Source organism: Saccopteryx leptura, chromosome 6 (genome assembly GCF_036850995.1).
Source record: "Saccopteryx leptura isolate mSacLep1 chromosome 6, mSacLep1_pri_phased_curated, whole genome shotgun sequence".
Taxonomy (NCBI): Eukaryota; Metazoa; Chordata; class Mammalia; order Chiroptera; family Emballonuridae; genus Saccopteryx; species Saccopteryx leptura.
The window spans coordinates 112,718,005-112,734,892 of record NC_089508.1 but is presented as its reverse complement, the minus strand read 5'-3'; the positions used below and the strand labels follow the sequence as shown (position 1 = coordinate 112,734,892).

General features: G+C 43.8%; 1 protein-coding gene across 1 annotated transcript in view; it reads right to left on the bottom strand.

Annotated features, from left to right (window-relative positions):
• The window catches only part of MDGA2 (MAM domain containing glycosylphosphatidylinositol anchor 2), a 1,032,651-nt gene extending 1,017,984 nt beyond the window's left edge, over positions 1-14,667 (bottom strand). The window contains exon 1 of the mRNA XM_066342601.1: positions 14,233-14,667. Coding sequence (XP_066198698.1) covers positions 14,233-14,389 — 157 coding nt within the window. The 5' untranslated portion in view covers positions 14,390-14,667. The remainder of the gene's footprint in view (positions 1-14,232) is intronic.
• Between the last annotated feature and the right edge of the window lie 2,221 nt (positions 14,668-16,888).

Sequence of the window (16,888 nt, the reverse complement as noted above, 5' to 3'; positions counted from 1 at the left end):
CTATGGAAGTGACACACGCCCTCATTAGAGCTTCTGGCTTCCTCCTTGCTTGAGGCAATTCAGATGATAGTTCTCTACAAGAGGATAGGAGGTCCACTCAGGATTTGGCACCGTTTCCTCTCCTGCCTTAGAGGCTAATAACTAGGGGTAAATCATAACTGGCCGGAAAGGCACTGAGGCTGACAAGGGAGGCAAGGGACAACAGGCCACAAGACCCAGCCAATGCTGCCAGCAGGGTCAGTGAAGCAGCTTTGAGATTGCATCTGAGGATACTGGGTCAACAGGGAATGGGACATAAAGTTAGATAAACTGAGAGTTCCCTGATGCAGAGACTTCTGCCTGGCAAGACATCACATCTCTCCCTTAACATCTACCCTTAAGCTCCTTACTGATAGCCAATCCAATAACCAGAGTTAAATTGCAACATGACCCAGTCATGGAGCTGTTAAAATTACCAAGAATGAAAAGACAGCACTCTTTGAAGAAGGAGGATTTAGCCAATGAGTACTAGTAGGAGTTCCAAGAGGATATAGGGTAATGGATTCCAAGGATGCTGGATTAGGATGGCCAGGGATATAAAGTTGGATACGGGAAAGCTTTTTGATAAGGCTGCACTCTTCATGGTAAAGGATTTACCATCACCCTGGTGAGGACCCCAGAAAACAGTGCAATAGTCTGCTAGGCCCACCTTGCAAACTTGGCTTGCCTGCGGCACCCTTTACTAGGTGGAACAGAACTGCCAAGATGTTGTCGCATGCAGTGGAAAAGGGGGTCAAAAGGCACTGTGTTTGATCCCTAGTGAGGGGACACGTGTGCTGTTGTACTCACTTTTTTTTAGTGATCTCTCTATTACTTGGCAAGAGCTGCAGTAACAAAATATCACAGACTGGTGGCTCTAATAACAGGAATTTATTTTCTCACAAGTCTGGAAGTTAGAAGACCAAGATAAGGTGTTGGCATGACTGGTTTCTCCAGAAATCTCTCTCCTGGGCCTGCAATGGTCATCTTCTTGCTGTGCCCTTACCTCTGTGTGCATGCTCTCCTGATGTCTCCTCCTCTTCTGTAAGGAAGCCAGCCCTACTGGATTAGGGCCCCACCCTATGAACTCCATGTAAGTTTATGTCAAAGGCCTTATCTCCGAATACAACTACATTTCGGGTCAAGACTTCAACATACGAACTTGGGGCAGACACAATCTAGTCCATAACAACCCCCTTAAAAAACAAATATATGATGGGTCAAATGTATGAATTCAGTTCATGACAATGAGGGATTTTAAAATTTTACCCAATAACTGGCTATCTGGGGGAGGGAAAGGCACGGTATAAATATCGCTTCATTGTATCTGAGCTCTGCAGAAAACAGGCTAACCAGACATCCACCAGGAATGGAACGTCTTCAAAGGCCCACCCAGCTTCACAGTATACCCCATGCGCTCAGCAGGGAACTCTACAAACTGAATGGTTCTGCTCCATCCAGCTCCCTTCTTCTGTGCAGGTGGTGTTCCCAAAAGCACTCCCTACCAAACCACCTACTGGTGCCTCTTCCTCCCAGCTGCAGTTCCTGAAACCAACCAGGGACATGCAGACTCCGCCCTCTGCCTCCATCCAGCCAGCCTACTGATCCCCAGGACCTGACCCTACTGTCTCCATGTAATAACAATAAATGTATTCCAGATAATTCCGCATATTTCTAGCCTAAGGCTATGACCAAGCCAACTCCCCTGTTCCTCCCCAAGCAACTTCAAATCCAGTCCCTCAGAGCAGACCACAGGAGTACCTGGAAGCCAGCTTTACTGTTATTTATTTGTTTTATCCATAACTTCCCATCTGTAGAAATGCTAAATCTTTCAGCAATGAGAAAATTCTGTAATGTCATAACAATTGTTAGGATGACAGCTTGTACAATGAATGAGAAGCAGTCAATAGTTAAGCCACCAGAAAATAGCCTTAGAGCTATTTTAGAGTAAGCTTGAAAAATATGTAGAAATTAACTTTTTGTCACAAGTAAGGATATTTAAATGGTATTTTCAGGTTCATAAGATACTTCCATCCTTTATTTTGTCTATTCCACCTTTTTTATACATTCCATTGAATTATTAATATTATACAATAGTTGGTTAAATAATAAACTATAAAAGAAACACTTGAAATCTGAGGTATATAATTTTATTCCTCAATTATTAAAACATGATCCACCTTCATCTAAAATAAGAGTATGTATCTAAAATATTGTGAAATACAAAAACTGGAAGTGGAGAAAGACAAAAATAGGATGCATTATATTCTGCTAGTATTTCCAAATACAGCATTCAGTGTGTGAGGTTGCAAAAACATAAAATCTATGATTAAACACTGCTGAACTCCGACTTGACTCATCTTTTACTCTACCCCTTTACAAAGACTTACAGTTGAATTTGATAGTCTTAGATTACAAAATATACGATGACCCACTTCATTTGACAATATCATCACAAATTTCACTGTGTAGAAAGTCATCTCCCGCTAGTTTTAAGTATCTGGCTCTGCTATTAAGAACTGTCTGTTTAGAGAAAAAATTCATAAAAATCGATGTGTCTCCATATTCTTGAATTAAAAAGTATCACATTAAAATACAACACAACACAGTTATACCACAAAATTAATGAATTTCCAATTTGAAACGTGAATGTGTAATGAATTTCAGGTCACTGCTCCTGCAGCCAGGCAGAATTAGGCATTAAATTTCCAAAGGCTGGATCGTCTCTGAAAATTTGGAGGGTGTCTATCAGTTGAAGAAAACATCAGCTGCTTAGAAATGCATGGCACTACAGCTGAGCATAATACCTTTCCTGTTCTCCCTGAAATGGTTTCCTATCGAAGCAGTTTCTGTATCAATCACACAATAGCCAGAATGGCACAGGGCTATACTATAGAACACAATCACTGCATTCAAAAAGCATAGGAAAAAAATGACTTTTATCATAGCAAATGTTGGAGCTAAAAGCCTAAAACAAATCCCTAAACTGTGCTAATTTGCAAGCTCTGAGCTTTGAGGAACTCACTGGCAACTAAGAGCAGAGTTTGCAATCAACTGTCCTCTTGAGCACAACAAGGTTCTCAAGGAAAGAAACTTGCTGAAATAGTCTTCTCAATTAACTCTGCATGAGAAATGCCCAAGCAATACCCGGAAGGAACTAAAGACAAAAATCAGGCCAAATATGACATTTAACTACCAGTCTTACCAAGGCCAGTGATTGTTAATCAGCCTGGGGAAAAATAAAGTAGTCCACTTGACAGTGGATATTTTTTAGAAGCACATACCTACTATTTTACACGGAGGAATGTAGCTACTTCTGCAGAATATCTGGAAGTGCCATGTCTTCATTTTTACAGGTCACTAATTATGAATAAGCTTTAAATATCCTTTCAGTCCAAAAATAAATTATACCAGAGAGAGCCCTCAGTATGGGAATTTCAATTTTTAAAAAACCCCAAATTATAAACCATAGCTTTTATTTCCCAAAAAAGAAAACTGAATGATATAAAGTGCTGACATTAGGTACCTATATATATTTCTCAGGGAAAAGGTAAAATTTGTCACCCAATTTGCATTCCAAATATATACTATTTGAGATAAGTTTCATGTATGACCCAATAGGACCTAGATAACTTGCATATTTTATTCACTTTTAATCACAGTAAGTACAAACACATACATATCTGAATATAATTAATAACACATATAGGAATATATACGTCATTTTTTTTACATAATACCTCACATATGATTCCAAATTCGGCCACTAGTAACTACACGATAGTTATTTAAACTTTTTGAGTTTCAGCTTTCTCATCTACCTCATTCAAAGACTATGGCATAATGTAACTAAAACTCCTAATACAAGGTGTGACATACAATAGTTGATAAATGGCAGCTACTTTATGAAAGCATTACTATATCCTAGGTTTATTTTTCAATAATAGATAAAGGTAGATGATCCAAGTTACTTAAATTTGATTTGTGGATATATTTTATTACTCACACTTGAATATAAATATTTTTGATGCTCCAAAAGTTCACTTTTAATTTTTTTTTACTGATTTTAGAAAGCAAGGAAGGGAGGGAGAAAAGGAGAAAGAGAGAGAGAGAATGTGACAGGAACATCGAACTGTTCCTGTATGTGCCTGTATGGACCTTGACTGAGGATTGAACCAGAAACCTCTGTACTTCCAGATGACGTTCTAACCGACTGAGCTATCAGGGCTGGGCTCCAAAAGTTCACTTTTAAAAAGGAGAAAAGAGCACCATAAGATCTGACTAACAGAGCAGGAGGAATGGTCTTCAGGGTATACAGGTGATGTTGGGCTTCAATTGTACACAGCACTGCACTGCAGGGGAGGTGAACTGCACACGCACTGCTGCTGTGCAGCTACGAAACAGTTCTCTCTGTCAACTGAAAAGAATATTAGGAAAGAGATGTAATGTAAGTTCCTAATGGTAACAGGAAATGGTGAACAATATAAACATAAAGGAATCACAAAAGATATTTTAAAACAAAATAAATCTTAGCTGAGAGACTGCATGCACTGAGGTCAACACTACATCGGTCAGCTTTGCAAAAGATGGGCAAAGCCACCCAACTCTTTGAGCTTCCCCTAAAGTCCTGCCTGTGAGACCCCTCTATGAATACATATACACAAACACACAGAGTTAATATATATAAATAAAAATATTTTTCAGTACTCATACACTATATACAAGTGTTTGTTGTGTGTGTGTGAATACATATATATATTATACACACACACACCTTCCTTAATCCATCTCTGAAACTGGAGAAGTGGCAAAGCTTAAAGGTTTTTGTATAAGTAAGTTTAGAGAGTTGAGGGATTAACAAGCAACTTGTCACTGATGTTAAAAAATTAAAAATTTAAATGCTATTTAAAACATCATCCAATCACATGATTATAACAGAGTTCAGCAGTAAAATCACAAATTACAGTGAGCAGGAAGAAGGCCACTTTTAATCCCAGCAGTTGGAGGAATGTTTGATGGTGAGACAAGGGAAATAATCAGAAAACAATTAGTCTCTGAGTAAAAAGGCAGATTATTTCAGGCTCAGCACACTGAGAGTTATTCTCAAATAAAAGAATGGGAAGTTTCTTGCACCTAATATAGGAACACCTAAATATATAAAGCAAATCTTGATGGGCATAAGCAGGGGTCCCCAAACTTTTTACACAGGGGGCCAGTTCACTGTCCCTCAGACCGTTGGAGGGCCGGACTATAAAAAAAAAACTATGGCCCTGGCCGGTTGGCTCAGCGGTAGAGCGTCGGCCTGGCATGCGGGGGACCCGGGTTCGATTCCCAGCCAGGGCACATAGGAGAAGCGCCCATTTGCTTCTCCACACCCCCCCCTCCTTCCTCTCTGTCTCTCTCTTCCCCTCCCGCAGCCAAGGCTCCATTGGAGCAAAGATGACCCGGGCGCTGGGATGGCTCCTTGGCCTCTGCCCCAGGTGCTAGAGTGGCTCTGGTTGCAGCAGAGCGATGCCCCGGAGGGGCAGAGCATCACCCCCTGGTGGGCAGAGCTTCGCCCCTGGTGGGCCTGCCGGGTGGATCCCAGTCGGGCGCATGCGGGAGTCTGTCTGACTGTCTCTCCCAGTTTCCAGCTTCAGAAAATACAAAAAAAAAAACAAAAACAAAACAAAAAAACAAAAAAAAACTATGAAAAAATCCCTATGCACACTGTACATATCTTATTTTAAAGTAAAAAAACAAACCGGGAACAAATACAATATTTAAAATAAAGAACAAGTAAATTTAAATCAACAAACTGACCAGTATTTCAATGGGAACTATGGGCCTGCTTTTGGCTAATGAGATGGTCAATGTCCGGTTCCATATTTGTCACTGCTAGCGTAACAAGTGATATGACGCGCTTCCGGAGCCCAGACGCGTGCCTCCCGCGTCACCGGAAGTAGTACTGTACGTGAGCGACGCCACGCTTTCACTGACCACCAATAAAAGAGGTGCCCTTTCTGGAAGTGCGGCGGGGGCAGATAAATGGCCTCAGAGGGCCGCAATTTGGGGACCCCTGGCATTAAGGGAGAGATAGACAGAAATACAGTCATAGTAGGGGATTTTAAAGCCCCACTGACATCAATGGATAGATTTTTCAGACAGAAAATCAACAAGGAAACCATGGCCTTAAGAGACACATTAGGCCAGATGGATTTAATTGATATCTTTAGAGCATTTCACCCCAGAGCAGCAGAATATACATTCTTTTCAAGTGCACATGGAACATTTTCTAAGATAGCCACATGCTAGGACACAAAACAAGTCCCACTAAATTTGAGAAGACTGAAATCATATCAAGCATCTTCTCTGACCAAAATAGTATGAAACTAGAAATCAACCACAAAACTGAAAAGAAAAAGAAAAAGAAAAGAAAAGAAAGAAAGCAAGCAAGCTAGCTTTCTAAACTCCAGTCTTCACAGATGATGTCATTATGTAACTTACATTTCATAGGAAATGGTCATAATGGAAGAGCACTGTGCCTCCTTAGGCAATTATACTTAGATAAATCTATGCAACATAAAGTAAGGACAAAATAAGACCAAGACTGAACTTTGACTCCTTTGCACTAAGACTGAAAACTTTAAAATGAATACAATAGCTCTGCCTAAGAAAAGGGTACTGATTGTCCAGTGTGAAAACAGGAACCAAACGAAAATGTAAGTGAATAAAAGACATGGAGTGAATAACAATAATGATACAGAATAAACCATGAAAAGCAAGGGACAAGTTCAGAATCAGGATAAAAGATTTAAAAAAAAACAGAATCTTGATAATAACTTCACCAATTCTGAGATACAAGACAGATAACTCCAAAACTACAAGTCCATTAAACCCTTTCCCAACCTACTGTGCGCATACACTTATGGAGACTTGCTTAGCAAAATCAATATTGTAAAAGTATTCTTACCAATACATCTCTAATGTATTCCATTTGGACGGATTACTTCTATATGCTGCTATTTTTTCATTAGTCTCGAAATGGCAGGGTATTGAGACTATTCTTACTTCTTGATACAAAAACAAAATTTATACATATATTTGAATACACATGTATGTAAATATACTAATGACCACACAGTTTAGTTGACACTAACTGTCTCTGGAGCTCTTCAATGAGGGGGTTTCCAGCTCCCCACCCCCAACACCACTTCCACCATTAAGGAGCAAAAGGAAAATCTCCATCATTACAGTGATGGAGAGCAGGTTAGCCAGAGAAACAATAACAGCTGCATGTGTATACAAGATGCAGTATCAAACAGCATTTCATGTTCATATTAATATTACATATCCTGTCCAAAAATACACCACTGGCATTATTTTCTGCTAGACTAACACATGGGAATTTTTTCCCAGTTAAAAATAAAATGACTTGCTCTCTTTTATTTCTTAGCTCCTTAGTCTGTTCTAAGACCTCCTGACAATCCTATCAGGAAGCCCAGTTCCCAGAAAATCTGACATGCTAAAAAAAATGCTTTCAGAAATGCTAGAACAGCCTGACCAGGCAGTGGCGCAGTGGATAGAGCATCGGACTGGGATGCAGAGGACCCAGGTTCGAGACCCTGAGGTCGCCAGCTCAAGCACGGGCTCATCAGGTTTGAGCAAAGCTCACCAACTTGGACCCAAGGTCACTGGCTCGAGCAAGGGGTCACTCGGTCTGCTGTAGCCTCATGGTCAACGCACATATGAGAAAGCAATCAATGAACAACTAAGGTGCCACAATGAAAAACTGATGATTGATGCTTCTCATCTCTCTCCATCCCTGTCTATCCCTCTCTCTGACTTTCTCTCTCTGTAAAAAAAAAAAAAAAAAATGCTAGAATATTTTTAAGAAGATAGAGGAACCTCTCAATGAACTCTTTCTCTATTCCAGGTATAAAAATGCAGCTATATATATTTTTTTATTCTTGATGTTATTTATAATTCTCTGCATAACAGTCCATCCTCCTAAGACTTTATTAGATGTGAATATTAAGGGAGATAAAACTTTTGCCAGTGCAGCAACATAAGAACTAGAAGAAAGCCCAAGTTTCTCAACAGTTTCCAGCGTATCTTGTTGCCTTGCACAGGACTAAGAAACAGTAATGAAAACACATACCTCCCTTTCACAAAGGCAGTGTGCATTCATTTCATTGTTTGTACATTTTTAAAGAACAACATGATGTTTTAAGTCATTTCAGACCCACACAATCCACTGCTTCTAAGTAGCAGGCACTCTACAAAACACCCGTGCTGCTATGGAGGTTCAAAGCTTCCCAAGTTTGCTGAGAATTAGAGAAGGCTGAGCATCCCACAAGAATTTGAGAGAGAATTGTGTTATCTTCTGCTGAGCAGGTCAGTGGCTTCAGATTGAACAAGCACAAACCCAGAATTTTGGTGGACATAAATATCTAGGCAAGTTCCAGAGTATTACACAATGGAATTTACTTTGCAGACGTACAGACTTCTTTGAGAGTTGGCATAGATGAAAAGATAGATACAACTTTCAGGTTAGCATAAACTTTGGAGACATTGCTAAGAATTCCAGGGTCATTTTTTACTCTGTGCCATCATTCCTACCTTCCTGCAGCTGGGGTCCATTCAGCTGCAGTGCCCCTCCTCCTCCTTAACCTGTACTATGTCAGCTCTCTCCCAGTGCTCGACCCTTGATATAACCCTTGATGTATCAGTTTTTTCATAATCCCTCCAACCACAATACCACCTATAATTGCCCTCTTTCCTCTAAGCACAAACGTGTATGTTTCTCAGAGCCTTCTTTTGTTTTTACATTTGGCTTTATCTTCTCAACTTGTAAATACTCAAGATACAAAGAACTGCTCGCTTTTTCTTATGATGGTGGCCAAGGTGGTGATCACATAAGTGTGTCTATGTGCGTGTGCGTGCATGTGTGTCTGTGTGTGTGTATGCGAAGCGACAGTTGGGTGAGGAGTAGGAAGAGAAAAGGTTAGAGTTGACTGTATTTGATAAAAGCTTTAGATTGATTTTTTTCAGCAACATTTATCAAAGTCATCTCCTCCTCTCCTTCCATAAGCTGACATCCTATATATACGTTCAGTCAAAAGCAATTTCTGAGCACAAGTTCTCTTCAAACACACAGTGGGCAAAAAATTACAACTTAGTGCAATTTGGACACCTTTGCCATAAGGATGACAACATCTTGAAACGAAGTATAATGGTCAACTGACCTTCCAGAGTATCCTTATCCTTTTGGGTCAGTCTGTCCATCTACATTAAACCCACTGACAATCTGAATTATCTTCCAGGTCATTCCTGTCCATTATATATTTATATGTCCTGGTTCTCAATTCCATCCGACTACTGCTTGGATGTCAATTGTATGAGTTAATTCATATAACTTGAATGGAGCAAATATAGTTTGCTAATGCATCATACACATGTGTTTGATAAACTTACTCTATTTATTGCTTCAAGTACATCCTGGAAGCTATTTAGAAACAGAGCATTATCTATGTCAAGATACCATGTCATTGTCTGATCTGTCTCCCATAAAAACTATTCAGATATGAACTTTATTTTGTTTTAACTTTGGAGTGGGGATTTCTCCTGTTAACATAGTTATAGTCTTTTATTAGCCTCCTTGGAAATTAAGGTTATGAAGGGCCAGATGTAAAAATACAGTGTGTGGCAATGAAGCAATTTTGCCTGTTTTAGAAAGACAACTGAAAAGTTTACAGGACATATGATTCTCAATATTGTCATTATCAACAGTATTTCTGGAAAACACAGTAAAACAGCCCAAATTATTTACTGCCAAAGAATGACTTACACTATTTGAGGTTTACATTGTAATCCTTGATGCTATGTTTAATCAGCTACCCTGAAAATGCAATGGGAGTACAAGTGGGTGCCAGCTGATGTTCATTTAATCACTTTTGGTTTGAGTAAAAATAAAATTTCAAAAAATTAAAAATTTCAAGAGTATTGAGAAAAAAATTGAATACAAAAACCTTTCAAAATAAAATAACTTAAGAAAATGGCTCTTTAAAACTACACAAATATAGGTATCTCCAAATGGATGTTATCCATCAAAATAGTTGGCACAGTTGTCTAAGAAACTCTACATTTTTTAATGTTGCTTTTTAGAAGAAAGCTTTGCAGTCTTTCAGAAGTGTTTTCAAATAATTTATATTACTGTAATGCTACCTCTGATATGGAATAGCTAGGTAGTATACAGAAAAAATGTCATTTTAAAAATATTTTTAGCCTGACCAGGAGATGGCCAGTGAATAGAGCATCAGACTGGGATGCAGAGGACCCAGGTTCGAAACCCCAAGGTCTCTCTCTGGCTTGAGAGCGGGTTCATTCCTTTTGAGCGCAGGGTCGCTGGCTTGAGCGTGGGATCATAGACATGACCCCATGGTCACTGGCTTGAGCCCAACTGCCACTAGCTTGAAGTCTAATGTCGCTGGCTGGAGCCCAAGGTCACTGGCTTGAGCAAGGGGTCACTCGCTCTGCTGTAGTCCCCGGGGTCAAGGCACATATGAGAAAGCCATCAGGGGCCACAACGAAGACTTGATGTTTCTCATATCTCTCCCTTCCTGTCTGCCTGTCACTGTCCCTCTCTATGTTTCTCTCTCTGTCTTTGTCACAAAAAATTAAAAATATTTTTAATGGCATCAGAATTATTGATAGAGGTTGGACAGGCAGGTATAAATTAAAGGGTAATCTTCCTTACTCAACTGCCACACTTACACACAATCCAGCACATTGTGCAGTGAGTGATTCAAGCAGTATATCCCGAGATAACTAAAGAGAAGTTCCTAGGTGGACAGTAGAACCTTTACACTTAAGTACCGTACATGTGTGCCAAGTATATTGAACACAACAGGAAGAAGACTGTAATAACTCAAAACAACATAATCCACACATTAAATCAAATTTTCTCAACTGCTAAAAAATAAATAAATAAATATGAATTTCATGCTCAGTTTTTCAGCCAAGAAGAGGAGTTGCTTAGCTCTTTTAAAAAAGAAAGGTTACAATGATCTATGTCCAAATCATGTACATAAGATTAGGCTGCAATGAAGTCATCTGCCTGAATTACCTATAACACCATTTTTATTCCTCCTTGAACCCAGCTACTACAAAACAGTATTAATAAACAATACTATCTTTTTGTGTGTAGTATGAATGTTTTTGCATGTGAAAATGTAGGCAAATAAAGAGATATAAGGATATAGACTTTTATGCTAACCAAGTTCAAATCTAGGTCTTTGAAGTGTCTGTTTAAAATTGGCTTATGCCTGACCTGTGGTGGCGCAGTGGATAAACCGTCGACCTGGAAATGCTAAGGTCGCCGGTTCGAAACCCTGGGCTTGCCTGGTCAAGGCACATATGGGAGTTGATGCTTCCAGCTCCTCTCCCCCTTCTCTCTCTCTGTGTCTCTCCTCTCTAAAATGAATAAATAAAATTAAAAAAAAATTTTAATAAATAAAAAAAATTGACTTGTTTTTTTAAAATATCATTTCTAATTCTCTTCCTGTAAAATGTTCAAAACACACTTTATAATCTTACACTAACTTTTTTGTCTATGTCCCTTACAACTAATCGACACTTTATAATGTAATAAAAATAAATTGTGCCCTTCTCCGTAAGTTCTTCCACAAATAAAAATAAAACTATTTAAGTTAAGAAAGGTCATGATTTACAAAGTCAAGGCAATGAAATCTGGATTATAACTAGTGGTTCTCAGACTTGAGCGTGCATCAGAATCATGAGGTAATGAATACAGATTGCTGGGTCTCAAAATGCATTTCTGAGAAGTCCTCAGGTGAAGTTGATACTGAAGGTTAAGGGTTTCCACTCTGAGAACATAACTATGTGATATGGAAAGCATAGCTGAAAAGTGATAAATTTTTTCACCCACCTAATAGCTGTGGCATTTATAACAACCAGGGATGCTGATTAATTTTCACAAAGCCGATTCTATTCTTAGCTAAGTGACTAATAACTACATCAATATTAAAATAAACCAATGATAGAGTCAGCAGAAGTGCCTTCTTCTTTATTGTTTAGCAACATGAGCAAAGGATTGTTCTAATGCAATTGTTTTCTACTTGTCTCCATTCCTAGATCATGCCCTTTCCCACTATATAACATGAATGAGACCTGTCAAGACAAATAATCTGCATTATAAAAAGTGACAGGAATTCGGAACCATGTCTTTCTAATCCAGACAGTTCCAGCATCCTGCTGCCCTCCCCACCAATCTTTCTCACCTGTCATCTTCCCCTACACACACACACACACATACATAAACATGATTAAAAAAATAAAAACTTGTTTTACTGGGATAATCTCAACCAAAGAGAGCAAAACAAACATTTGGATATGGGATAAAAGGAATTCAGACTCTCCCACATTAAGGAACAGTTCTTTGAGAAGACTCAAACTCCAGCATTCCCTAGAATCCTGGCCACTCAGCTTCTCAGGCACCAGAGTGTGGCAGAAGGCACAAGAGCACTAAAGGAATTCCTGCTCTGCCTGAGGCCCCACCTCCTAACCTCTGCCAAGAGGTAAGATCTGTCAGGAGTTTCAGCATCTCTCTCCTACAAACACAATATACCACCACCACCATCATCACCACCATCAAGCAAGCTCGCTTCCATTTGTGAAACAGGAAGTAGGAAGAGAGGGGAAATGAAGATGCTTAGAGGTGGGAGAAAATCAAGATTTTTTAGCAGGAGCCAGGGAGGGAACTGGGAAGACATAAAAGGGGAGTGGCAGATGGAATGCAGGGGAGACCAAAACTCACTACTCTTGGGGTGTAGTGTGGGGGTGAGACCCCTCCCAGCCACCACCCAGCACTGCACTGCTCACCCCTAAGCAGAACACAGGAAGATAGTCAAGATTGGCTCTCACCCATCCTCTCCCAAAAACCCACCCACTGAACATTCAACCTTCTCAGAGAGTTTGAGGACTCAAGGTCCCCTTGTTGGAAGCTCACTCAGCAGTCTGCAGTCAGGTCTCAGGTCTGCAGGAAAAGGTCCAACATTTCCACAAACACTCATGCCTTTTGCCCAGGTGGGAGGTGGGGGGTCAGCCACCGACCTAACACTGCAGTGCTACAATTCAAACCCCCAGGTGAGATGGCAGACAACAGTGAGTTGGGTGACCAGCACACATTCTCTTGATATTAGCCCTAGGTGAGCTGTGGGCGAGTTTTGGCCTGCTGTCCCTTGAAAGCCTGTCCTCCCAAACTCCTCACTATATCTTGAGATCTCAAAAGTTATTTTTCCTTTTTGGCACGCCTGCTAGTCCTAGGAGAAGACGCACTTCAGCCAGAGCCTGAGGCTGTGTGTGTCAGTGTGTCTTTCGTCCTGAAAGCCAAGGGTGCCAACTGCTGACAGGCAAAGGAACCTGGATTTGCTCTTGAGGTCTTAAAAACCTTCCAGTTAACAAGCTATCCCTTCTCTCGGTCCTTATCCGCCCAGACATAGGTTTTTCAGAGAACAGAGACTGTGTTCCAGTTGCAGGGAGCTGGTGTCCTGCCCTGGAGACCAGACGCGCGAACTTGGCCATCCGTTCATTCATGCCTTTTCTCATCCATTCACACAAACATGTTCCTTAATTGTGTCTGGCACCAAGAATCTTGCCTGCTATTTTCCCCTCCCCAAGTCAACGCTCATGCCAATGGCTGGTGCAGACTGCAACTCAACTGCCACCCCACTTCCTGAGCTGGAAAATCAAGTCATGTAGGAATCCACACACACAAATAAGAAAAGGTGGGGAAGAGAGGGGGGCGGAGACGGATAGGGAGCTCACTGGGGTCACATTCGAAGCCTCCCTACGGGGGAAACCGCGGATGCGACACGGCGGTACGCGAGGAGCCAAATCATTATTAAATCAAAGACTGCTAGAGCTCGGGTCCCTGGCAGAGATAAATCAAGCGCAAAGCCACTCGTTCGCAGGAGAGCGATGCTGCCGGCCCGACACAACTCCGAACACAAGCCGAGAAGCCGTGCAAGCGTCTCGCAGCCCAATCCGCAGCGCGCTCGCTGCGTCCTGATAGCTCCCAATAACGTGATGAAGTGTAAACCCAATGCCACGCCGGGAGGGGCCCCGCCACGGCGCTAGTCGTGCATTTTCGCTCACCAGCCTATCTTGCTTAAGAATCACAAGGTCACGATATAGCGTCGCGATTGCACTCACCGTACACTCCTTGGCCGGAGATTCCCTCCAGGAGAACAGTCAGCAGCCACACGAGACCGTACACTAAATCCATCTTCCCGTGAACATGAACATATCCAGTCCAAGGGGAAAGCAGCGGGACGTTCCGGAGGCCGGCGGCCGGGCGAGCGCGCTCCATTCGCGCCCGGGCCGCGCCGAGGTGCCCAGGAACCGCTCACCGAGGGAAGCGCCGTCCGTGCGTCCTTCCCCCGCGGCAGCCGTGAGCGGAGCACAGGAGCCCCACACACCCCACACTCATGCACGCACGCACGCACACACTCTCACAATACCTTGACACGCACTCACACGCTCGCCTCACTCCCACCGGGCGCCTGGGAAATCGCAGACACTGAGGGAGAGCGGGGGGCGTGAGGGAAGGGGAGCCGAGAGGCGAAGTATTCTTCGCGGGAGCGGGCTGGCTCTCCGCAGCGGCGAGCTGCTGCGCGCCGGGCGGGCGGCGGGCGCGGGCCAAGGTCCGGGCGCCGGAGCGCTGAGAGCCCGGCGCTGGCGAGCAGCAGGAAGTGGCCTCCTACTCGCGGCGCCGCGCAGGGGCTTCCTCGCTCGGGTTCGCCTTTACAAAGTAACTCGCGAAGGTCCCCGGGGGAGCATCAAGCGGCGGCAGCAGCCCGCCCGCCCGCAGTCCGGAGCCCCCAGCCCTGCTGTCTTGCCTTCCCCCATTCCATCAGTTGCCATTGCAACGCCAATCCTGTTACACGACACAGGCTCGCATCGCCGAGCAGGGAGAGGAGGAAGAGGAGGAGTGGGACTGGGGGACTGGGGTGGGGAGGGAGGAGGGGGAGGAGAAAGAAGGAGCAGGAGAGGGATCGACAGGCTGCACAGTGTGCGTCTGGAGCTCTCCCAGGCACCAGCCTCAGCCGCCGCCGCCGCCGCCACCACGGTCCTCCGAAATAGCCGTCAGCGCCCCGCCAGCGAAGAGGGGCCTTGGGCCAGCCGCGCCGATTCCGGGAGCCGAAAGCAGAGTTCAGGCACCGTCACTCGCGAGAGGCAGCAACAGAGGACGGAGCCGCACACACGTCTACGCGTGCTCAGCGGCCCCGCGCGTCCCTCCGCTGCCGCGCCGCCTCCGCCAGGTGGAGGGGTGGGGGCGTCGGAAGCCTCGGGAGTTGAGCGGAGGGAGCTGCAGAAGAGCTTCCCCTCCGGTGCTAACGCGGTGCTGGTGTCCGGCGGGGCACCCGGGAGGGCTGCACGAGAAGGAACCTGGCTGCGTGGCCGCCGCTCGAGCTCAAGCTGCGGCGGAGGTGCCCGGGCCGGGCGGCGGGGTACCCCGGGCTGGAACCCGGCTGGAATCCCGGGGGGTGCGCGGGGGTGCGCGCCGCGGAGGCGAAGAAGAGGAGCAGAAGCAGGAGGGTGCAGCGAAGCGGCGGCCGCGGCCGGGCTGCCGGAGGGGAAGGCTGTGTGTGGTCACGTTGTGCGCTACGTGCCGGTAGCGCGAGCTGCCAGCCGCACCGGGCGACGTCAAAGCCGGGTGCGCGGTTCGGCCGCTTGCCTCTGCGCCGCTCCCCTTGCGCCCGGCCTTCCCGCGCCGCCCGACGCTCATCAGTACAGACGGCGCGAAGAGGCACGGCCAGGCCAGCGCAGCCGGCCAGCCCGGGCCCCGCCGAGGCCCTCCCCGACTCCCCGCGAGCTCCGCGGCCGCGCACGCCGGTGGTGATTTCTGATGCCGCTGTGTGCATTTGCCCGCGGAAGAGCCAGCGACCACCTTAGACCCGGGGGGATCACAGACACACTATCGCCTCCCCGCTGCCCAAGGTCTTCCAGGATCCGTGCTGCAGTACTAGAGGGCAGAACAGGCCGACGCACTTGGAAGCGGCTTCGTTTCTTCCCTGTTCCTACCCTTTTAAATGGAAATAAGGTTATCAAGACGTTGAAGTCTCCAGGGCAGAAATACTAGGAGTTCTGAGCTTAGTTTAATGTGCACTGTCTCCTACTTAAGTTAACCGCTTTGAAAATCTTTTGTGAGAAACAGCCACCGTTTCAACTGGACGGAGAGGCTTAAGAAATTCATAGCTACAAAGGGACTAAAAATGAAAATCATCTTTAATTTAAAAAGGAACTAGTATAGAACTACTCCAAAAATTAATAGGAAAAAAAAACTGGAAATACAGTAATGGTTTGTGATTTGTTTCTGTAACCACGATATTCAGTGCAATCCACTTTGTTGAATGTATTCTTCACTAATCCAAACAGCATTGGATAGGAAAGTGATTAAAATAGCTAAAAACGTGTTATTTATGCATGTGTTACTGAAGTAGTCGCTATGGAAAATCTGGAACATACTATTTATTTCTCTGCTTCCATAATAGATTGATAAAACACTGCAAGCCCCTCTCCCCGTTTCTGCTGTGGGGAGGAGATTCCAAGCACTAGAAAATAAATAGGCCCCAGCTGTTCCCACTAAGGTCTTTTTTCTCACTTAAATGAATTATACATATTATTTTTATAGGTGTGATATAGTGCTTACCCTCTGGGTTTACAAGACTAAGAGGAACCAGGAATGTTGAGGGTCCCAGTGAACGCCTCACAGTGTTGAGAACCCACCCCTTCTTTATGAAATGCCACTTTCACGTGGATGGAATTAAGTGACACTCTAGGAGCAAAACTCAATGTGTGGTATTTC